General features: G+C 44.4%; 1 protein-coding gene across 2 annotated transcripts in view; it reads right to left on the reverse strand.

Annotated features, from left to right (window-relative positions):
- Positions 1–24,755, reverse strand: part of lmx1bb (LIM homeobox transcription factor 1, beta b) — a 45,702-nt gene extending 20,947 nt beyond the window's left edge. The window contains exons 1-3 of one of the 2 annotated variants that reach the window (XM_035166874.2): positions 24,437–24,755; positions 24,025–24,150; positions 23,346–23,532 (exon numbers count right to left, since the gene is read on the reverse strand). In XM_035166874.2, the coding sequence (XP_035022765.1) occupies positions 23,346–23,532; positions 24,025–24,150; positions 24,437–24,578 (455 nt within the window). In that variant the 5' untranslated portion in view covers positions 24,579–24,755. Of the gene's footprint in view, positions 1–23,345; positions 23,533–24,024; positions 24,182–24,436 lie in introns of those variants that run through there. The other variant, XM_047341484.1, reaches the window with a different exon arrangement.
- Positions 24,756–25,459: the final 704 nt, after the last annotated feature.

A 25,459-nucleotide genomic window follows, 5' to 3' on the forward strand; every position in this document is an offset into this window, starting at 1 on the left:
CTTATTTCCAATAGAGCCTCTTGATTTCTAGAGCTGAGGATAATGAATTTGATTTAATTAGACCATCCCTCATCTAATTAAGAGTGGGAGAAATCTGACCCGGTGTGTAGTCTTAAAACAGACAGATCTTTGAACCATATGGACACATCTAAACAAAGATCGCAAATTAACTAGTTTGAAAGAAAGGAGCACTTCAATAAAGAGGCACCGCGATAGCCACCATCCCTGGTTATCGAACCCATGCTTCATGAAATAAGCAGCGGAAATGTAATCAATTAAAAAAAATGATTATTGTGTGAAATAAAAACAAACTATCAGCCCAGATGAGGAGATGAGAAGATGGGACAAGGGATTAGGCAACAGCTATAAAGGTCCAATTAAAGTAGTGATTCATCATCAGATTATTAATGAAGCTTACGAGTGTCCTCTGTAGTATTAGTAATGGGCTGCTTGGCCTATCTCCCCCTTAAACCCTATGGGTAGACCTGCTCCTTACACTGCCAAGGTAATCTCTTTAAAGGCCAAGGAGCTCCAGCCTCCAGGTCCCCGAAGACGCCCTTTGCGCTTCTCCCACCACCTGCGATACTCTGTGCTCCACCTCACAGGCTTGACAACTCTCATTATGGCTCCAACTTTTCTAAGCTTCGCCTTGGAGAAAAAAAGGGGAAAGAAAAACTCTCCCAACTTGATCATTGTGACAGCCCCGGGTGTTGTATTTTGTCATCCTCTGACTAACTGGATGTTCTTGCAAGAGCGAGGAAATCAGCTTCATCCAGGTCCAGATATCCAAAGCCAGTTCTGATTCACTTAAGGCTCTGATGATGTCTGTGGCTGTGGGTGAATGAAATACCTCAAATCAGCCATTATTACTGCATATGCTAGAGAGCCTTACAATACTTATCATTGACGGTCCATCTCCTAGTGCCCCTTGTAAGCACACAATACACATCCCCATAGATGCTTAGGTAGCCAACACACTGCAGATCCAATTACCTGTAATACACACTTCAGTTTATCTCACTCCCAGTCATTATCTAAATTGCCGACATATTATTAGGGTACCTGCTTGAGAAGTGTGTGTGCTTCTCTTTGTCTCCTAATAGGGCCCAAAGGGAGTGTTGTTTTGTACGCATCCCTCTGCAGGCTGTAAGGGAATGGGCTTTATAACCGTTTTCCAAAACAGAGGTGTGTGGGAAGCACAGAACACTTCACCATTATGCACCGAACACAAAGGCATATGTCATGACATGGTGAGTGGTAGAATCAGGAGATTAATTATGTGATTGTAGAGTGAGGAGTCAATGTGGTCCCTCATTACATTACCCCTGATCTCCAGAGGAGCCCAATTGACTTCAGAGGCACACAGGCTCCTCCAAGGAAGATCCACACTGATTGAGAACTGTGACAACTATTAACGGTTGATTTTGCACGGCCTCAGCGGTAGTGCTTCTCTAGGTGTAATTGTAATTGCACCACTGAGGTTTAAAGCTTGTTTTTATGGTTTGTTACCACCTATAGGCATTTAATGTTGTATCCCTAGACTCTAAACTATGGTTTCCAGTGAAATCCAGGGTCCAAGTAAACTCAGAAAAAGCAAATTCTTGAAAAACCATGGATAATCATGGTGCAATTTATTTGAAATGAAGCTGCTTTTAAAAGCAGTTGAGTGCGTTGCTTTTGACCGCCAAAATTCCTCTTAAGATCACAGATATTAAGAAAAAATAATACTCAAGCAGAGAACCTCAGACTGTGATCATGTGAGTGCAGCAGACTGTTTTGGCATTGCAGCTACAGTTTGTGGAAAAACTCTATCGTTGCTTAACAGTCACTATTCTTTGTTTGATGCTTTCACTTATTTAATGAGCGGAACGTCACCAAGACTGTCACAAGGCCGCAAAGGGAGAACTGGAGGCAAATCGTACCTCTCATCATTCAAATCGTGTCCGTGCAAGCGAGATGTACTCTTGACACTGGCCGCTCCTCCGAGGGCCATATATGCAATTGCTGAATAGCTGCAGCTGGAAATGTCTCATCCATAGGGACACTCGCAAGCAATAACACGCCGTATGAGAGACAGACAGCTAGATTGAATAGAGAGACAGCTAGACAGGCAGAGATCAAGTCCAATCCCGCTCCCATCATCTGGCTGCACGCTCGCAGGTCAGGCTTAGCTAATCTAATTCCTGGGCTTTCCCACAAAAAGCCAAGTGCCACTCAGGAGAAGTGCCAGAAAAAAGAGAGGGAGAGGAGAGGGGTTGGGAAGTGGACGAGGAGTGGGCTGGTGGTGGTGGCGGCGGAGGAGGTGGTGGTGGTGGTGGGCTTGAATAATTATAAATCAGAGGAGCTTAACCTTCTGGGGAGTTAATTTGAAGAGCACTGGGGACAGGGGAGTGGGACTCTTTATTTCCCTGGGGTGCCCCTAATGCCATTGTGAGGGAATGGAGAGATCAAGACACGCGGCAATATCGTGTCTGTTAGCGACCATATGACGAGCTGACCCCGAGAGCCGCGTTCACAACCACACCTGCCGTCATCAGGGCTAATTTGTTAAACATATCAATAGCGGTCTGCTGGTCCTTTCTCTGCCACACCGGACCATTGATTCAGCCAAGGCGCTGAATGACAACCCCCGACCCCCTCGACTTCAAACCCCACCGTCAACCCTCCACCAACAGACACATCAAATTTATGGCCTGTTTTATTTTCAAGAAATGTACAAGACAAAAAAAAAAGAGTTGGATAATAATTAAAGCAAAAATAAATCAATAAATTTTATATGTGTTGGCACCGTGGCAACAATTTCAAGTCAATCTATAAATTTATTACACCTACTAAAAGCCTATTTACACACATAACATTGCTTTGCCTCCACCAGCCAGCCCACATGCACAGTAAAGCAGGGAGAGACACGTACAGCACTGGAGGACGGGGGGAAGACAAAGAGGGGATAGAGACGCAAACCGAGGGTTAGATAAATCACAGCATGCACAGAAATGATACTTTGCAGCCCTTGGTTCTGTGAGCGCCATGAGCTGGAATTCTTTTATTTGGACCGGGGGCCTCTGTCTCAGGGCTCTCACCGGGAGAGTCTCCTGTCATGTTGAAGCATGGAGGCTGAGGGATTGGCTGGCTGGCTGGCAGAAAGAGTCTGTTGTGTGGCTGTGGCTGTGGCAGCGGCGGCAGCGGCAGCAGCAGCAGCAGCCTATGGCAGCACAGACCTCGACATCTGGATCCAGTTTGCTGAGAGCACACTCAGACAGGCTTGACTCTGCCAAGGGGAATCTCAGCCCTTTGATTCCTACTCCCATGGCCCGCTCTAATTGTCATCCCTCATTACTTAGTCAAAGGTGGAGGGATGAATCATAAACTATTACAGAGAAATGACATTTCCTGCTCAGAGAGAAATCCTCCTCAGCCTCGCTCCCCGTCTCATCTCAGCTGATAAGGACGATGAATTTTACACACGGCCGGACTGCAACCATCTCTCCTCTCTGCTCGTGTAATTAAGATGTAGCTGAGAGGGTCTGTGATCTTATGAAACCGCAAACGATGCGAGAGGGGAGGGGCGAAGGTTGCAGCCGCTTCGATGACAGTCGACAATTAGAGAGGGGATCTTGGCTGTCAGTAACGTCTTCACAAAATAATAAGCCCACGCTCAAACCAGGCATTAACGGTAGCAACTGCAGGAATTGCTGCAAAGGAAAGCAACATTGTTTTTTTGTTGTATATGGAAGGTACATATTGCAACGATACAGCGGGTCTCATAATTTATAGCTAATAGAGACAGAATTATAGCAGAGTTTAATGTGTGCGGAGCATCTACTGAGGCTTTTTAAGCACTTTCTCACTGTAAATAATCGGATCTGCAACAGGATAATTGTATTGCTTTTCTGTTATCAAGACCTCAAACGTACCCCTGCCGCAACTTTCAGCTATCAGCTCAAGCCTCTCGTTCAAATCCACCTCAACAAATTAATCACCGTGCTTCAAATCGCATAAATTCCTGCAATTTATTTGAACATCATTTGGAGAAGCACCAGAGCAATTTTGTTGATTGATTAAAGAATAATCTTAAGCAAAAGCCCAAAAAATAACAGTCTAACTGAATAATAAGAAAATGTTTCTAAAGAATTCTTTGTAAGATGTCAACTGAATAAGATCAAAGCAGAATCAATGTGATATAATAACTATATAATAAAGCAGCAGTCAAGCTGATGATATAACCAGTAATGACAGCAATGTGTCTATGCACAGCACGGGGCCAAGTGAGAACAGGTTTTGTTGATCTAAAGTAGATCACAGGCTGAGCTACAATACCTGCCTTTGATATTTCCTCTTGTTTGTTTTGGAAACTCAATGGTGTTTGAATGTGTCCTGTGTTCGAGTGTGAGATGTGCCCTGCTCATTACCCCAGAAGTGGAATGTGTTCTCTGCTTTCTATGACACATGACAGCATCCGTCATTCAGCGGCACAGAACTACACTGATGACAGATCACTCAACCCTTTTTAAGTGTAATTTTATTTTTACCTGAAACAGAGAGGAAGCCGCGCTGTGGAGTACCGCGCCTCCTCCGTCAGTGCGTTGTCGACCGCGATCAAGTTTCAGCATCATGTACTGACTTACTGTACATTTGCGGGAATACCAAACGGCTCAGAAAGATGTATATCAGCGCCGTCTCCCTTACACTGCTTTGACTCGTCTTTTTTTATAGTGGTCATCATTCACTCACCACCGGCTAGATGAGCTATTTTTTTCCAACTCAATGCTAAGCCTACCATCAGATTAGGCAGTCTCTGATTACAGCGCTAATTGTGCACGTCCACTTAAGAAGCTGACAGCTTGGCGAATGAGGAGGCTTGCAGGCCTCCGCGGCATGACACTCATCCATCACAGCCTAACCGATTGCATCCCTCTGAAGGCTCAACACGCTAACACCATTAGCTCTACTGCTGGGCATCTAACTAGCACATCACTCACACGGCTACATGCTAACAGCATTACGGCTAATGCTGCCCCTCTAACTAACACATCCGTCATAGGGCTAGAAATCCTACGGCTTTACTGGAGCACACGGAACCACAGTGTCTCTCGGAGACAATCACCCGCATTATTTTGCTCCTGTTACTTTTGTTGCTCCGGTGCTAATACGCTCATTTGTCTTTGAAGATGCCGAGTGCCACTGAAAAAAAGTTGTTTTGATCCTGTTTGCCTCTGCCAACAACAGATCTGGGTGTATGGGATAAATACGCATGCCTCTGTGAAGGGAGCTATTCAAATAGGATTATGATTTCATATTTCACAAAGACAGTACACCACTAGGATGATTTTTAATTAGAACCAGAATCGGTAAAAAGAATGGGGCATGGAGACAATAAAATGAGGAATGCATTCATCCATGGGATGATTCTCTAGCTTTATTTAAGATCCGTGCCAATGTGCTAAAAGCATTAATGAAGTTATAAAGAATTATGAGGGGAAATCAAATTTGCCTCGCCACTTGAGCGCCACTAAAATGCCAAACAATAAACTACCAGATTGCAAATTAGATCAGTAAAAATATCAAACACATTGCGGTGCAGGAAAATCCATAATTGCATTTAGTGCCTGGCCTCTCCTGGGGGAAGAGACACTAAAGATCATCAGCAGGCTACACAGGAGCCGCTATTGACAGAGCGGTAAAAATCGACAGGCTAACTAAATAAACACTCCAGGCTCCATTAAATATTCAACGACTGAGATTTGACAGTCTAGCGTGCCTGCCTCTCCCCATCGCCTCCATTGGCTTTCCTCTGCAACACATCCTCTCCCCGTCTTCCCTCCTCCTGTACCACCCCCCTCCCAACCAGCACCACCACCTCTCCCCTGTGACTCCTGACAGCAATAAATGATGCGGTGCCTGAGGGCGTTGCTCCAGCGGGAGACCTGGGAGGATAGAGCAGGAGAGCAAAAGAAATAAAGGGGAGGCAGCCTATGACCAATGGCCATTAACCAAGGACTGAGACAGGGCCCTATGACATCTACTACTGACACCCCACCCCCTCAGCCCACGCTCAGGCAGACTCACACATGCACGTACCCTGCTACAGCCTCCTCTCTCCATTTTGTTCTTTATATTTCGAAACCACAAAGACAGCTGAGCCAGAGAGCTCATGCAGAACTGTAGAAAGGTGGTTTCCGTTTCCATTCTGCTAACTCAATCATAATCAAACAGTTTATCCCATATGTTTGAAATAAAACTGGCACCTAGACGGAGGTAAAAAACCCGTCCGCTCATGTGCCATCAAAACTCCGCTGCTGCCTCTTGACGAGATCATATGCATTCATCTGCCGATGCGAGCCGAGCAAGGTTATGCAAATGAGAGATGACAGTGTTATTGTGTGAGGAATATCAATGGAGTAATTACTGTTCCATGTCGGGCTATTGGCCCTCCGTTGCTGCGCCCAGCCAGCGTGCTTCATTTCTCAGCAGCCCTCTCAGGGGACAGATGAGCGGCGTGCTCTGGAGAGCAGAGCTAATAATGGCAGCTCGGATACAGGCAGGGCTTAGACGAGCCCCGGGGTCCTGAGCTGCAGACTGCTAAACGTTGCAGGGGTCTCAGGAGAGCCCCCCAGCAAAGATGAAATGATTAAAAAACCACCCAACGTGACTGACAAGCTGACCGGCCACCTATAACTCTTTGTGTGTCGGGTCGAACCACCAGTGCTCGCTTCAATCATAACAGCAGGTTACCTTTCTGGACATTAGTACACGGCCTGATTATGATTCTTAGTAGAGAGAGAAGGAAGGAAATAAAAAACAATGTTGTCAGATGAGAGGAAATGTTCCAGGGAGCTAACCAGCATAAATGTGCTCACACTTACTGAAACACGTCAAGTTTTAAAAATGACTCAAATGAATTGAAGGGATTTGTAAGTCAAAAAATAGAAAAGAAGAGACGGAGATAGGTAAACACAAAATAATCCTGTAAGTACTTTGCTTCCCTGACACTGTGAGTCAGATCATTATGATCTGGTCTGGATTCTTTTTAGTGTCTTGGCAGCCATCCAATGAGCAAACTCCTTTGGCATGTAAACTGTCATCGAATTTAAAGCTCAAATTTGTTGGGTTGTTTAACAAAGCGCTCTCTTCAACGTGCAAAAGTGGCGGCTGCATGTAACATGTCAACTTTATCATCTTTTACATGTGAGGGATTGTCTAATAAATAAAAATGTTGAGCAGCCAATAGCTCACCTGATGGGCGAGAAAGGCAACGTGAAGAGAAACTTCAAAGAAGGTGGAATGGTACAAACCCTGGAGCTGTGAATTAACATACCAGGCAGGAGGAATGTTTCTCCCACACACCTTAGTGAAGCAGCAACCTAATCACTTTCTCGTTCTTGAAAAAAAAATCACCTTCCAATTCTGTGTTTGTGTATTTTCTTCATAATTCAGTTAAAGAAATCAAAGTTATTAGGTATTACCATTGAATTCTATCTGCATTTATGGCAGCTGAAGAACTAAATGTTCAAATTTCACAATCTATAAAGGAAACTGCTTTAGGGACTGTATGATAAAATAAAATGAATGAGTGTTAGGTATTTTCTTAAATTTCTTTGCTAAAGGGAGACTTTTTTGCAAGCATTAAGGGGAGGGCAGCATTTATTTATGTCTTATTTTTATGTTCCTGTGCAAATGAAATATTAGGATAAGAATTAAATTACAATAATGAAAATGATCATCCCTTTGACATACTATGGTTATTACAGGGTGATTATTGCAGTACAAACAAAAGTGAAACAAATAGTTCGACCTTCCCTCCCTGCACCAGTAATTTAATATAATATTACTTACAGCTTTATCGCTATGATATAAAGTACAGATGTTTTAACGTAAATACCAGATCAAATCTTACAATCCCACCAAAATACAACCCCGTCTGCAAATCTGATATCTGTGTCGTGATCTGGGGCGTTGCGCTTACGAGACAGGGGCCGTATGAAAAAGGAGGTTCATGCGCTGCACTTGTACCTTCACACTATTCATTTCCAGGTCAGGTGCACCTCTCACACTGTCCAGACACCTCATACATCATGCAGGCAAGGACCAGCTTATCTCCATACTTATCTCCCGAGTAATAATTCCCACTTAAAGCTGTAGCCTGCAGCAAATGACTGGACGGAGCGAGAGTGGCAGGCCCAGGTGCACTCCCTGCTATGAACACGAACAGGAACACGTGAGAAAACTAAACTAAACTAAAAAATATATATAGAGAATTTTACTTGCGCATGGCAAAAAAAAAAAGGGAAATTGATTGTTGTCCCTGATTTCAATGTGAACTCCTATGAGATTAAAAACAACAACAAATATATTATTTAAATTGCCTGAGGTCAAAAAGTGAAACTGATTTATTACCTTTGCCCCCGGTGTAATCTGGTGCTGCAGCGTGGGGTTGGGGGGCATTCAGGGGGCACTTGTGTGAACATACGCAGCTAAAACAGTCAACTCAATCAGCCGCTCCCGCTCGACGAGCGCCAGAGTAGAGCCCAAGCTGAGTTACACACACACAAGAATACTTCTCCTTGTAATACAGCCGACCACCCCTCCTCCTCCTCCACCACCCCCACACCGTCAAAAAATTCACAGAGGATGAAAAGAGTCAAACCCGATTTTCCTCCAGTGTCTCATTTCAATCGTGAACAAGAAAGAGAAAATAACATAAGTATATAAAGTGCCCAAAAAAAGACACCTACTGTATATTTGCTAAATGTGAAATGTCTCCTCATCGCTGCCATTGTTCTTTTGCTTTACAGGCCTGTTTTTTTGGACTTGGAGTCTGTTTTTTTTTCATAGCAATAAAAAATAAAAAAAGCCCAGCCTGACAGAGATCTGCCTCTCCCTGACATGGTCTCTCGCTGTCATAAATCTGAGTGTATGACTAACTGGCTCTTTTGTTTATTATTCCTGTTTCTTTGGCTAATGTCCTTTCAACAGAGCTTTGATCCTGCTAACCTTATGGATTCTCACCATAAACACTTACCTTCTGAAGACGTTTTTATCACCCTCGAGGCTCGATGCCAAGCATCTGCACGGAAGTGCAACAGCAGATAAAGTTGCCAGTTACCAGCGAGGGCAGAGAGGACACCAGACCCTCTGAGTTAAATGTTTTCAAACTGCTCCATCACCCTCTGGTTATGGTTTCTGTCTGCTGTGGGCTGCAGACTTGGCAAGCGGAGGTATCATGAATGTCTTCTTTATCTAGTCTGCCATTTAAACACGTGACTATCTTACTATAGTTAATAAAGTCACCACAAAGCCTCATGTTTTGAATTGCAAATCACAACTGTGATGTCATTCTGCACCAGAGGAACATCACATTATTCCAGTTCAAGCTTATACAAATAAAACTGATGGCCATATTTAACCAACTAAATAAAAATACAAGCTATTTTTAGTAAAATACTGACTATTTTTTTCAAACATTCAATCCCAGCATGTCTGAGCGTACATACAAACACACAAACCGCCGCAAACACTCAATCGCTGCCAGTGATGTCTCTGTGAGCAGGAGACCACAGGAATTGTTTATCACTGCACATCAGAGTGACTAATCAGAAACAGGCTCTTTCTTCTTGAACCTGAGGTCGAGATGTTTCCTCACCCCCACACCGAGACACAAACGTGCCACGGCACGACCTGCACCTCTCCTCCTCCTCCTCCTCCTCCTCCTCCTCCTCCTCCTGAGCACCTCACCAAACCCAGGTCCCAGATCCAAATACAAAATCTGTGATGTTCTGCCATCCTAGACTAAAAAACAAAAATCCATGCTGAGGGGTAGCAGGACGCCAGGAACCGTGTCTTACTAAAGACAAATGTTCCCTTTCGTTCTGGTTTATTTATCCCACCGTTAATCTTAATAATTAGCAGATAATGCCATATTCTTTCCACTCTTCTCTCGCAGCCATGAGTTCATACTTAAGCATATCAAAGACACAGACGAATAATTATGGTAAATAAAAAATAAAGAGCAACCAGAAAGAAAGGGAACGAAATGTGATTGCTAGGCAAAGTAAGAGTTTCCATTAGCATTTGCCAAAGTACCATTAAATGTTATGGGCACATCAAGGCCCACAGAGTATGCTGGTCAGCACAGTGGGAGTATGACATCTTACACTGTGCAGGGCCTCATTCTGGACCATGCAGACAGCTTCAAAAGAACTTAATCGTCAGGAAAAAATGTCTGTAGGCCTTAACCACACGACAAAAGCAGCGCTCACAATGAGATAAATGCTTAAGTGACTTAGCCTTGGGGAGAGCATAATACTTGAGGTATTATAGTAAGTTATACAACATTTCTTTGATATAAACAACAACAAGCTGATCGTAATATCCATGGTGAGGCCAAATGCGGAGAAACAGGCCGACTGCTACAGGATATAATGATGCCGAGCCGAGGCACCGTGATAGAAGTGATGGAGCTCTGTTGCCCATGAGGGATGTTTCAAAGCCACTCGAATGCTTGTCAGTGCAGTTTATTACTTCCTTGAAATATCTGTAAAAGAGGAACCATTGAGTACAAGAAAACTGTTTGAGGGCTGAGGGTGTAAATCTCTTTTAATGCCGCTGATCCCCGTGTTAGTGCCGCTTCCAGAAACCGCTCACCGTTCCTCCTCCCCTATGGTTCCCTCATTACGCATCGTCGAGGAGAAATGGCCACCTTTTCTCTTTGCCTCCTCAGATATTGCAAACTATAAGCGCTTTTCTAAGTTATAACTGCAGAGGCTGGCTTCTGCCAAGAGTCTGTCGCCTATACTTAGTTCTTCTCCCCCCTTTTATTTCTGTGGCAGTTGATAAAGAGAAGGCACGTCGCGAAGCCAAAGTTGTGACACAGGGAGGCCCGTTGTTGTAGTATACACTTGATATGGATATTTGTGATACCACAAGAACATCTAACAGTTGATTCTGATGGCTACTGTGTGATTCCTGCTCCAAGTTGGTCACTGTTGCTGATTTTGATGAAGAAGTAAATGTTTATTTTTCTTCTTCCTGAGCATTTTCTCTCAGTGAGAATAGATTTTGACACGGGTCTTGAAGCCCTCTGTCTCTCCCCCAGGTTAGGGTTAGTTCCTGGTGGGATGTTTTTGTGCCGAGAGGCCACCTCTCTCTCTTATCTTCCTGTCATCTCTGTGGGACGGCAGGGCACGACTCCTTCTCTGGCTCCAGAACCACAGGCTTCCCCAGGACACCAAACCGCCGCTCCACACTCGATGTGCTCTTTGAGAGTGTGGTGGTTTAGGGTGTGTCAGGGCTTATTAGTACCAGAATGTGTGAAAAAAACCAGTGCTGGGTGACGCAGTATTTGCAAAATATGGTTTAATGGGTTGTTTCGCTTGGCTTAAGTGCCAGCAGCGCAGGGTTTACCACATAAGGCAGAGCCAGCGAGAGAAAATTGGGAGAACCATAAGGAAACATGGGAAGGTTAATTTGTGATCGACAGTTTACGTAACACTATCTGCACACAAAGCCTTATGCGATCCTGTGTTGCCAATACCTGCATTGTTAATTTGAATGCATTTTTCGGTTAATTATATTAATAGAAAGTAGATATGATAGTGGATGTTTTTTGGGTTTGTTTGGTTAAATTTGCCATAGTAAAAGCTGTTTCAACTATTTGGGGGGATTTTTAGTATTTCATATCTGTTTGGACATATGTGTTTCACTCAGCTTTCTGTTTCAGCTGTTTATCTACTACATTAAGTAAATAATCCATTTGAATATGTGGAGGAATTTCTTGTGTCATTTCTGTTTCTTTAAATTATTGCTCTACTGCAGAATCCTTCCCAACAAGTCATCAAACAGAAACAAATTACCATCTGACATGACCCATAGGAGAACAACTGTGAATGTTACAATGCTATAATAAAGGCCTGCTTAATCTTTAGGCACAGAATAACTTTAGGTTTAAGGTTTGAGTAGACCATGGCCTGGGTTTCGTAAGTAGCAGTTACGAGAGTTAAAGGACCTTAATGGTGATTACAATAATAAACATAGAGTTAAGGTAATACAGGGATGGTTAAAAGAAACACAGTTGGTCAAACAGTGGTCTCCTGTGTGAAAATTCAACCCATCCATCGCCTGCGACCCCCTCCTAACGCTGACTTAGTCACCGTCATAATTATTATGGCCACTAGAGGGCTTTGTGAACATGAACGTGTTGTTTTGGGGTATTTCCTGAAAAGACGACGTCGCACATACACACCGCTGGAGGTTGCCTGACAGTAAAAACTTAACTATGGCTCGTAATAATCTGCTTGCACAAATGACCTATGGGGTTGTTTTTTTATGGTGGGACAGTCTCATTTTTCCACATATGGTAACTCAACTGCAGAAGTACCCCTGGTTGGAAATCACTACTTTAAAGCTCCATAACATGACCATCAACACTGTTAGCTACCAGTTATGAAGACCACTAGTTTCCCACGTGGCCTGATAATAATTAACACATATGTAAACAGAAGTTATTAACAGGAGATTACAGAATTAAATACTCCTTTGTATGAGCTATATTGAGGCGAAAACCTACAATAAAATCATGAATGGCAGCATGTGTGTTGATAGTACCTCACATAGACATACTTGTGGGCAACAAGAAAAACACACGCAGCCCACGGAGGGGCTCGACCTGCATGCAGCTTGGAGAATGTTACTGTGGATTATGGTTAATGTACTTATAATATTCACTGCAAAGGCCAAGCTTGTTTTGCCACCGTCTTTGAAGAGGCATGGGCTTCTGCCAAGCAACACTAACTTTCATGTTTATGTTGTGAAAAAGAAAACCCTTTCTCTCTGTCAAATTGAACCAAAGAGAGTGCTGCTTAAATAAAGAGGAACTCTCAGGAGGAGCAGATAGAAATTCCTTCTCTGTCAGACCCAACGAGGCTGTAAGTGCTGTAATAATTTTTCTAACATGTAAGCCATAAAGAGATGCTGATGCCAGAGAGCACGCTGTGACCCCGCCGACCTTGCGCCTGCTGCCTGGCTTCTGGTTAGTGTAAGCAGCATCCAGCTGAAAGCTACCAGAGGCCATCATGGGTATATGTGATGTTTCCAAGGAGAGATGGACCAATTAATCTGATTATAGTCGCAAATCCCCCAACATGTGTAGGCCTGTCTGCGACCATGTGCGGTGCAGATGTGTGTCCATGTGTGTAAGCTTGTATGTACCTGTGTGTGTATCAGATAATGCGATCCACAGACAGAGTGGAGGTATGGCTCCATGTATGTGCATACAATCAGCATCTCTGCAGAAAATATATGACCCACAAGATTTATATATGTCTTGAGTGACATTTTGCAAACATTTATCAATATGATGAATGGGAACGTTTTTTTATTCCAGAAAAAAAGTCTTTCAATGGAACTGGAACTGGATGCAAATACACACTGTGGTTGAGTAGTTGTTCCTTGGAAGTCAAAAAGCGACAGTTAAAAGTACCTGAAATGAAATACTGGCCGAAATAGTAAACCATCTGTCAAAGCTTTCGCGGTCTGTTTAAAAACACAACACCCGAGCACTTAAAGGGTTTTAAACAACCCCTTTTTCATTGGCATGACTATGAATATGCCTATTCTGAGGGTGATCCTCTCATTTTCAAGCCAGCGATCTGAGTCAGTCACAGCTCGCCGTGTGTTCGCGCCACCGAATGCAGCCTTCGCTGAGGGGCGGGAGGAAGTGGAACGAGGAGCTGACAGACAGGGCCCGATACTGCACTTCCACCACAGGCCAATCCCCAGCTAACCCCTGTGCTGACAGCCAGGATGTAGCACTCATCCACAGGCCACAGCTCAGGCACTGGGGCCCAGGAAAAGGAGAGCAGGGAGTGGGCCGCTCGGCTGATGATAGAGAGGTGGGGGGAGACTGGTGGTTTGGGTGGCACGCATCGCTTTCTGCCTCCGGAGCAGCACGACCAAGAGGAGAATCCACAGACTGTGTCGCCTGCCAACAGCGTGTCCGATGCTTGGCGGAGTGACAGACCTAATGCACACAAGCCAAGTGGGCACGCTACACTCACACACTCACACACACACACACACACACACACAGGATTATTCACGCAGGAATGCAAAAAATTTGATTAAATGTAAAGTAAAGCTGGGACGTATAAGATGCCATGAGATAAACATGCTGTATTAAGAAACTGCAAAAACCCAGACATTAAGACACTTCACACCACAGACACTCAGAGTGGCAATTTTCCGAAGCCCAGATTTTCTGGTTACTTTACAGATTAAAGTTTAGGAGTGAAACTATCCAACACAGACATAACAGATCACGGCCTCATTGTATTTTCTTTGGCACGGTGATATTACTGACAGCACAGGTCATGTGAAACATTCATCTCGAAAATTGCGCAGACCGAACCAACAATTTGGGAAGCTCAACCTCTGAAGCTCAATGTAATTGATAACATGACCTCATCAAAACTTCAGTTCTCTGATATTTGTTGTGAGACCGAGTCTTAGAAGAAACGCAGACTGCGGTTCAATAAATAATACAGTGCTGGTCGGTGCTGCGCAGAAGCACAGCGGAGTGATGGAGGTTGAGAGGCCACCGGTGACCCCGGCGTCAAGCTGCGCGAGGGCTCCGCTCAGAGCCAGAGCTGTCTCTCCAGCTGGGATCACAACACAGAGCTGGATCTCTGGTTTCAGAGCACAACTCTGGCCTGAGGCTGGGATGGCGCACCCCTGTGAGGCAAGGCCTGCAGGGCTAACGTTAAGGCAGACAGACACCCAGGGGGTCGGCCAACCCACCCACTCTCAGGAGGAGGCAGCGACAAGCACAGAGGCCGAAGACTGATTAAAGCTGCCTCCGACCACAGCTTTGCTTTTTTAACTGCTGAGTTTGGGTTTTGCATTAAGCCTCCGCCTGCTGCAGCCATTTCGGTTCAATGGGGTTTCCATTGAGCTGGCACCAGAGGCAGATTCTGTGCATAAATAATGTGCCACGAGGCCACGAAACAATACTATAGTCGAGAGGAGAAAATTTAGACGAATAGAGCAAACAACTCGGCTTTCACCTGGAGCAACACATTTTTCTTATCAGGACAACCAAATAGAAATATCCACCTAGAGAGCACTAGGAAATCACACACGCACAAAAAAAAACCCACTTTGAAAAATCTTTATGTTTTATCCCCCTATCCATCCCTTTCATAGACACCAGATCATTTTGCAGTGTTCAGGAGTTGTGGAATTTCCCAAGAAGACGAATTGTAGCAGCTTTCTGGGAAATATTAATATCCAGCCTGCAGAGGAAAGGTAAAGGGAGAGGAGAAGGGATCGGGGGGTGTGCAGCAGGGGGGTGGGGTACAGACGATCAGTATCATGGCATGGTACCTGATGATAAAATGTCCTCTACTATTGCAAACTCTTTTCAAGCCCCCGTGTCTGTCTCCTGAGTGACACTGGTGGCCGTGGGGGCCTGGGTTTGGTTGAGTGCGTGGGTGAGAGCCAGGGACTGAGAGTCCAGGATGGGCAGTCGTCTTCTCCGTTCACACTCTGCCGCTGTCATCACGGCTGCACTGCAGATTCTCCACATCTGCCTTTGCCTTACACCGCTCTCAGCCCTGCTCTTACCAAGCCCCCCCATCATCTCTGCCTCCCTCCCACGTCTCCACTCCCCCATCAGGATCATCCAAATATTTCCCCTCGCTGCTTTTTGAAGCTTCCATGGGTCACGGGACCTCATGCACAAATCATGCTGGCTTGCCGTGGGGGGGCCGGCCAGAGATGACGGGAGTGAGTCAGACACGCAGAAACCCAATCTGCACTGTTTTCATACGGCGTTATTTTTCCTGCCAAGACAGCCATCACCAATCAGCGGCGGGTTCTAAACAGCCAGTTCAGGGAGCTCTCGATGTAGATGCCGGTGCTGGCAGCTGATCTCAACAATATTCAGCGCGCTACACCAGGGGGGGAGAGATGGAGAGTAAATTCAGAGAGGCTGACAGCCTGCAGTGGTTTAACATGGGGGTTAGCCCCAGATACATAGTTCTGGGTTTATGTTGATGGATGGATAACCAAATCCATCTCATTGTTTGCAATAAAACATACATGTTTTTACACGGTGACACCACACTTGCTATGGCGCTGAATTACGATCTGCTGAGAGAGAGAGATCTGACAAATGCAAAAAAAAAAGTCAGGACCCACTTTTAGAAGTTGTATTCTTGAGATGCAAGGGAGAAAATAACAAAAACACTCAGATAATAAAAGAATGGAGTCAGCTCTACAGTGTGTGGGCACAGGAGGTTTCACTGCCTAATGCTGAATTTTCATAACAGAGAATATTGGGCAGGCCCTCCCTCCTTCCCTCTTCCTCCCTCCCCACCTGCAGAGCTCACCAGCTCAGGGTGAGAGGAGATGCTGGGCAGGAATCTGCAAGTGCTGGTTAAAGTAATCACATTGGTCTCACTGCATCTGATCTGCAGTCTAACAGACTTCCAAACAGTTGAATGAGTAAATAAAGTGCCCCAGGGGACTCCCGCTGGAGATGGATTACCACAAGGGTGCACACACAAAAGGAGCCGAGAACCCCACAACCCGATATGAGCCGCGGACAAAAGGCCCGGCGCTGGACCTCGACCAGGGAACCGGCAAACTTTATTAATCTCATCCTAGACTCAACCTCCTGCCATTGGAGTCCATGAACTCATAGATGAACGCATGCTCTGTTGTGCATGTGAGCGGGTACACACTGGAAAATCACTGTCCGTATTTGTGTCTATCTCATTGAACGCACTGGTGGACGAACAGACGCAATCAAGCGCAGGACACCCATACATTTATGATTGTGAGCATGCAATTGAGCATTTAGGCAAATTGTACTGTAGATGCAATAACCTGTTTGCGCCTGTGTGGGTGTATATGCGCCTGCTCGAGTGCATAGACCACATAAGATGAGTCTCATGCTCACTTGGCTGTGGAGGCCGGGTCTGGAGGGGACTAAGGGCCGTGGCATTCTGCAGCCCCATCCCACCCTGGCCCCATTCTTCCCTCTTTCTGGGCCTGACACAAATAAAAGGATTAGGAGCCCCTGTTTCCGTCAGACCCTCCATTCAAGACAAAGCTCGGACCAGCTTAGTGTCACACTTAATGATAAAAGTGCAAATCTCTGTCAGTCACTTTGGGCAGGAATACCAGTATTTTGGGGTCTAATCTCATTTGATGAAGATTAAAAGGGGTAAAGAAAGGAAAAGACAAAGAAATGCGTTTTGTAGTATCTGTGCAAAAATCTGTACCGCTGAAATTCAGACAGACGGATTTGACAAGCGGCGACGAGGACGAGGCGCTGAAATGTATCTTAAAATACAGAGAGTGAATGGGAAGCAATGGAAGGAGCTCGGATTAGAGACAAAGAAAGTAAGGAGCAGAGAGAGGAAGCGAGTGCACGCGCACGCATGCACGCACACATACATACACGTGTCCACACCCTCACTAAAACCTTGGGTGTATTTAGACAAATGCAGAACTCTGCCCATTCCCATGTAGAGCTAGAATGTGTGACGAGAGTGTGAGAGTAAGCCTTGGGCACACAACAGTCTGAATGCAGCACTTGCCACTATGATGCCAGTCCTCTCTAGTGTATCTGTGAAAAGCCTACGTGTTGGAAAAACATTCCAGAGTGGGATCACATATACACAGTTGGGGCCAGCAGCGATACCGCGAGCCAGCAGCAGAGGCCATGTCTCAATTTCTCATGCACGTTTGACCAGGCTGCCTGAAGAAACAAGTGTGGGCTATTTCCATACGACACATGCAAAAGGAGACAAACATAACTGGAAAAGGATTCAAAAATACTGCAAATGTGCAGGAATAAATTAGCCAGTGTCACAATTTCACCAATCGTAGGCGTAGATAAAATTTGAAATTAATCATTTCAGCGGAGCAGAAATCCAGCCACTGAAAATGTTCAGCGTCCTGATTTGAACGTGTAATCTGGCAAATTGAAATTGAAAACATTTGCTGAGTGTTTGTATTTCTCGGCTGGCTACTTTAAAAGGCCTTTTTGCAGTGTTTCATAGATTAAGCCAAAATCTAATTTGTAAATTGCATTTAATGGTTTGTGGTTGCCTCCCTTTTTGTTATGAAGAGTTGTCATGCTGTGAAAATAAACCTGAAGGCCCGAGGTCTTGGAGTCTGTAATGAAAATCACTGCGTTGCCGAGCCGAGGGCTTTCTCTCCACCGTCACTGATTAGCATTCCCGATTGACTGACATGTCCCACTGGCTGCCTAACAGCCGGCTTTAGGAGATGAGGTTAAATTGTGGCTACCAACAAATTGCATGCTTGAGTTCCTCTGCACCCCTCCGCTATCATCCAGTGTAATGTGAGCACACCAGGCAGATCCCTCTGCAGATCCTTCTCCTCCCCTGCACTACAGCTCCCCCACACAAAGCCACAGAGACCTCTTTCCACATCCCCTGCCACCAGTCTGGCTTCTAAAGTGGTGATGGGCATTACCGTGGCTGAGCCTCTGTGGCTTCCCATAGCGTCCTGCAAAGTGCTTTGTGCTCCAACTGCTGCTACACACACACACACACACACACACATACACACACCAGTACGCAGTTAGCTCCCCTACCCCACTGAGGTTTATATATACGAAAATAAACCTCCATGAAATCACCTGATTTAATCATGTAACTACTTTCTCTTTAGATTTATCGACAGCGTCACAAAAGCAGCAGACACTGAACCTTTTATGGACGCATGGTGTAAAATGCACAATGACAGAATTCACACGCACAAGAGAACATGTAAAACGATATGTTTAAATCAAATATTTATCACTCAGAGATACTCGTGGGAACCAGAAACAGGAAGAAAAAAAAGAGGATCCAAGATGTGATTTTCACACCATTGTACCAACAATAAACATCTTGAATCGGGATGCAAATAAAAAAGCACTGCAACAGGTCTTTTAATGGGTCTGAATGTACCGGGGAGTGAACAGTTAGCAAACCATCAGATGACAGATGATGCATCCTAGTATGCTGCTGGGACAGGCCGAGCCATGTTGACATAAAATCCAATACTTCCTTACTGAGGAACGAGGCCAACTTCAGCTAGCTCCTTGCCGAGCACTAAAAATCTCAGCAAGCTGAAGCAATATTATCCGGCTTAGTGTTTCTAACATTAGATTTGTCTCTCTGTAGAGGTCTTCTTTTATTTACCTAAGAGTAGTGGCTAAAGACACATTTTATCCTTTTTAGGGAAAATGTAAAAACAAAAAGACGAAGAAAGTAGCTGAAAGTTAGAAAGTCTTCCACAAAGGACCGTACACCCACACGTCCACACACGGAGCAGCTTCTGAAATGCTTTAGCCGGACTGAGGACGGTGAGCTGAAAAACTACCCGACTGGAATCGACAACATAAAGTACATCCTAGTTTTTTTTTTTCTTCCTTTTCCTTTCTTCTCTTTTTTATTTTTGTGCGCATGAGCGTTCACAAAGTGCCAGGCCACGCGGGAGTGTCCTAGAGTGAGTAAAAACACACACACACAGAAACCCAGTCGTCAGCACCTATCCGGCACACACACTGCTACACCGTCCCAAGCACAGCTAATTAAAAAACAACAATTTCACAGGAGGGCACTCCAAACAGTTCTAAAAAGCACCTCTCAGCACACCGGGGGATCGTCCAGCACACACCGAGGGTGAGACGGGTTCTGGGAGCTCTGCTTTTATGGCCTCGGCGCTGCTGTTGTTTTCCTCCTGCAAGTACTGCCGTGACCTGAATTTCATTTTGCTCATGGCACGTGAATCTGAAAATCGGATCAAATCTGAATGCTGGCATGTTTGGATTTGTTACAAATAAAACATTCGAGAATAAAATTTTGCCAGACAATAAAACTTTATAGAGCTTGGAAAGAAAAAACCCAAATGTAGTCAGCATGGTGTATACTATACTTCTAGTTAATGTTATGTTTTGTGGATGGAGCCCATGGCAGTTTCTAACAAGGCAGTCCATTACAGGGGTGTTGTCCAACACTTCAGTGGAGTGATAGGCCTTATTACATGGCTGCTTTCAAAGCATCTGCTTGGTTAGAGGAAAGGTCCCTCTGGGGAAAAGATCTCCCTCTTTCTAATGATGTATAATTGACCTCCAAACACCAGGGCACAACAAACTCTCTCGGGGTGGTGTAATTCCACTCTGCTTTTTACATACCACCCGTCTCGTTCGAGCTTGTTCCTCCTCTACGGCTACGGCTCCCGTCCAACTGACAGCTCTGCCGAGTTTTTTTCTTCTCGGGCTTTGCTCTGAAATATTCTTTGACATTTACCTAAAATGATCCTCTTCTGACATAGATTTAATTTGACTATCCCCTCTTTAAAACATCTCATCTATTGTCTGAGAGTTTGTTGGACCCCCAAATTTGTAGTCGTCAGAAATTATTCACAAAAATACCTGTTTTATATCAGAACAGGGATCAGCCCTCATGAAAAAAAATGAGGCAAATATGAGATGAAGCCTCATACAATCCAATCTTGTTACTGCGCTGTATGGAGCAGGATGTGTAGAACCGTGTTGGTGGGAGTTTTAATAACACTCGTACACAATTGTTTTTTCCCCCGTCTGCACTTAAACCTGGTCCAAAGGTGTGAAAAAAGACTGCTTGCCAATTCCTTGATTTATTATAGCTAAGTGAGAGCTGATTACGGGGCATGAATCAGTTGCTGTAGGAATGTAATTAGGCACGTAGACCTCTGTATGGCTAGGAGCTCTCTTCACAGCCCCAAGCAGTTTGTGGGCTGACAAATGCATCTTAAATGGGTGTCATAAAAGTCAAAAAGGTGCCAATTACATCTTAAAGTATCCCATCAATGCAAATGGAATAAACAAAAAAAAAAAGAAGGAAGAACTACTTGTGTCTGTGCAATGGAGGGATACTCCTGTTAGAGCTTTCCAAGCTGGGAGGAGTTAAAGAAAAGACCGAGGAGGCAGAAGGATGGATGGAGAAGAATTAAAAGATGTGATGAATAACAGTGTGTGAGAGCAGGACAGCGCCCAGCAGGTTGTTATGTTTGGCCAGGGTGTTAGGACCTGCCACACAAGCTCCCAGCAAAGAGAAGAGGGGCAAATGGTGAGATAAAACCCAAATATGGAACCACAGAGAAAATGCCAGGAAAGAGTATTATTTGGAAGCTAAACAAATCCTGTCTTTCTCCTCGTGTTTATCTCTGTCCTCTTCTCTCAAATTAAAAAAAGAAGGGAAAAAAATGGACAGTGCTAAGTGAGGCATGAGAACGAGATCCTCTCTCTCCCTCTCTCCCCTCTCCCTGCCGGACTGTCTCAGCTTCCAGCCACCCCTGAGCCGTGACGCCGAGACTCCGGTATCCCCTGGTTACTGCTATGAATTTTTCCATTGTTATCAGTCGACTACACTCCTGCCACAAAGCTGGATGAATGGCACGCATGGCGATAGATGTAACTCTTTGTTGCTTGCAAGGTATCTAGCCGAGAGCCATAATGTGTCGGTAATCGAAGTAGAATTGTTAAAAAGGTCGCACACAAAAAGCCGAAAATTTAGTGACAAGCATGAAAAGCGCTCAAGCGATGAGAAACACAGGGGCACCCCGGGGTCCTCGCAGGCCAAACAGCAACCCTCAGCATTGCTACACACTGTGTCACCAGAGCCTCAATATTTGCTTCACTATATATCTGCCATCTCTGCAGGGTTTATGTGATAATTCCCTAATTCAATTTACACATTTATACCACTGCTTGGATAACGACTGTCATGCTGAAAATGTTTTCCTGGATAAAATGTAACAACTGCCACAGAATTTATTTAAATCAAATAGTGAGTTTTTACTCAAATATTTGTTGTCATAGGCCTGATTTTGAATGTAAAACTTTATTGTAATTCATTCAAAACACAAACACGGAAGGGACAAATCTCAACTCCCTCTTATTTATTTGTACTTAATAAAATGGTAAATTTCCTCGTGGGTTGTATTAATAATTATAGATATTATATCATTTTTTAGAAATAAATAAATTCTATTGTGTTGGTGTGAATTTGTCAAATAATCCAATATAAACTTTTATCACATTGTTCTGCTGTTGTGATGGCATCCTGGCATTTTGTCTCAGAATAAGTTCATATTTTCAAAGAAGCAAAACTTGTAATTCAACACTTAATTATTAATGCCTTTGGGCGAGAGTGTTTATCTTTTGATTGTGTGCGCGCGCGTGTGTTTGTGTGTGGGTCACTCGAGCGCAAACGGCTGAACCTTTAATTATTAGTCGTGATAAATCCACGTGAACGCATTTTAGCTTCGAAGGTACAGACTGAATTCCTATGGAGTAAAAAGGCGCAGATCGTTTTTCAATGAACCGTTAAATTCCTGCAATGACTCATATGCAGAATAAAACAGATCATATATCAAATAGAATAAAATACATACGATCAAATAAAAATAGGCTAAATTAAATTAAAAAATATAAATATAAAGCTGCAACAGCCAAATAAATAAAAAGAATAAGAAATTCATATTTACGGTAAATGGAGCCATGTGATTAATACAGGGAATAAAGTCTATTCGGAAAACGAATGTGAAAACTGCTGAAATCATGTTTTTCCACATTTAGTGTGAATGTGAAGGTTGATGGTTGATACATGGGCGAAGGCCACAAGGTGCAACCGGGAAACATAAGACACAGAGCGGAATAAAAAAGAGACACGCCTGCACATTCACGGGCCTGCGTGGATCACATCTTATTTTTGCTTGTGCGTGTAATAAATGCTGCTTCCGCCCAGAAAAAGCTGGAAATATCGTGGGCCACTGTGACAACAATAAAACCAAGCGTATGACAATAATAATAATACACTAATGCGTGCGTCCTCCAGCCAGAGTGAGCGCACAGGAAATATTTGCATCCCTCAGCTTCAAACAACAATTTAAAAATTATGTTTTGAATTATGTTTCAAATATATTTATTGATGATGCTCTTTTATTCATTTTGTACAATTTAATTTGTCAATATTGACCTACAACTGAAAAGCAACCACAGGTTCATTTATGTGAAAATATACATGTTGGTGGATATTTTTCCCACTTGATAAAATGTCAAAATAAAATATGACTACACAGTGGCTGAGGGACACACACACACACACACACACACACGCATACACGCATACACACACACACACACACACACACACACACACACACACTGAAGGCCTTCAGGCCAGCCACAGCCATCACACAACAACAATGTCTCTTTTTTAAATCACTGCACAGCAACCGAAGCAATGCAACACAGAGCAGAGAGAGAGAGAGAGAGAGGAGCTTACTGTTGGTAGTCGTGTTTGCAGTAAAGTTTCCTCTCTCTGAAGTAGCAGCTGGTGGTGAGGGGCTGCTGACACACGGTGCACTGCAAACACTCCTCGTGCCACGAAGAGTCGTTGACTCTCATCAGGAAGCGGTCGGAGATGGGCCGCTGGCATCCTTCACACACGGACGGATGGTGACAGTCGGAGCCTGCGTGGTGGACACGGATGAGGAGTGTTTTTGGGGGGAGAGGAGGAGAGAGAGAGGAGGCCTGAATCAAGGACTGCAGCGTGTGACTGAGAACTGGAGGCCTATACACTGGCTGCTTTTAAAAAAATCAACTGGAGCGTGTGTGGGTGAATCAGATTTAATGGGGGAAAAAATGAAAAAAACATGCTTTAATGGAGGAACTTAATGTTTTCTCTAATGTGAGGCCATCACGCACGTAGCATTTAGATGTCTGGATAGCTCAATGTGTGTCTCCTTGACAATAACATGGAAATAGAACTACATTTGCCACTCTAACACGTACCATTTTATCCAATTGCATGCATTAATATGACCTAAATCAGCAGCAAGTGGGCATGCATGCACAACTAATGGCTTCCATGCAAGCAGGGGTAGCAGTATACCTCAGAGGGGTTTACAGAGGTATAGTGAATAAATAACAGTAATAAAAGGAGAGGAAATAATTAAACTTACCGAGCATAACTCCCATCGTGGCCTGTCCCTGTCGCATGGGGTGATCTTCAATTTTTATGCCGTCCAGCATGATGCAAGTCTCGGACTGTTCTCCCGCGGAGAGGCGCTCCTGCAGTGACACCAGACCTGTTGCAATATCCATAAGAAGACGGTCAGATAAGTCCCCGGTACACAGAGGGCTGTGTGGAGGAAGAGCGGGAGCACGACCTGCTGTGTAAATGTATGTATATATATATAAGGTATATATATACAGCCGGGGCAGCAGGACAACACAACTAAACTGATCGAATGCGTAAAGTGGAGTCAGATGCTGGCAACAGTTGGGAGGCGAGAGTCGCTGTGCGCCGGCTCCACTGATCCCTGTGTCACAGGGGCAAAGCAAACAATACGCGTGGAGAAAGAAGTCAGTCACCTGTTGTATGATCAGAGGAACCGAGCGAGTTTGGTCTTCTGCGTCCTCGGGCAGACTGGAGAGCTGCAGAGGAAATGTCTTCACGGAATAAGAGTTTCGTCAAGGAGGAGGGAGAGTGAGAAAAAAAAAAAATCACACTCATACGCGCAGGAGGAAGAGGAAAAAGTTGACAACAAATCCAAAGATATAGGAGTGAGTGAGTGTGTGTGTGTGTGTGTGTGTGTGTGTGTGTGTGTGTAGATGTCCCGGCTCTAACTCTTTGGAAGGAACGGAGGCGGACGGTTGCTTGGTTGTGCTCCTGTCGCTGCTAAAAAGTCTGAGATCGAGATTGAAGCGAGTGGATGGATCCTCCCACTCCTGCATGCATGGCTTCACTTTTTTTTTTCAGTCCTCCCCATTCACCGCCATTGGGATGCTATTGGAGCAGAGTACAGTGCAGTCCAATAACAACACGCACACGCACACGCACCGGCAAGAAGACGAGAGGCAGAGAAATGATATTTAACAGAGGCCTGGCTTGACCCTGACGACAGTGCCATAATAATAACATTATTTTGATTATTATCATTATTTTTTAAATTATCAATAATTACAGCATCCATAATAACAATAGCCTGTTACTAATCTATAACTTAATTTCCAGGTCTATAATTTTACACTTTCTGGCAGTTTGACACATTATTTGGAAACAACATGATAACTTATAAATATTACAAAGATATACAGAAATAAACCTCTGCTCTCATCATGAATTGCTACATGTCTCTCAGTGAGATAACCCAGTCTACAGATATCCCTCTGTGTGTGTGTGTGTGTGTGTGTGTGTGTGTGTGTGTCTGCAGCACCGCATGCTTTCTTTTCCTCTTTGCTCTTTTGTGTATTGTTTCTGGTGGAAGCTGCTTTCCTCCTTTCAGCTGATGCACCTGGCGATCAGCGGTGATAACAGCGGCCTGTCCCGCACCGAGGCCAACCACCGCAGCCCCGGTCTGCAGGCTGCACCTTATTCAGCCCAGGGAAGACAAT

This window comes from Hippoglossus stenolepis, chromosome 9, assembly GCF_022539355.2.
Source record: "Hippoglossus stenolepis isolate QCI-W04-F060 chromosome 9, HSTE1.2, whole genome shotgun sequence".
Taxonomy (NCBI): Eukaryota; Metazoa; Chordata; class Actinopteri; order Pleuronectiformes; family Pleuronectidae; genus Hippoglossus; species Hippoglossus stenolepis.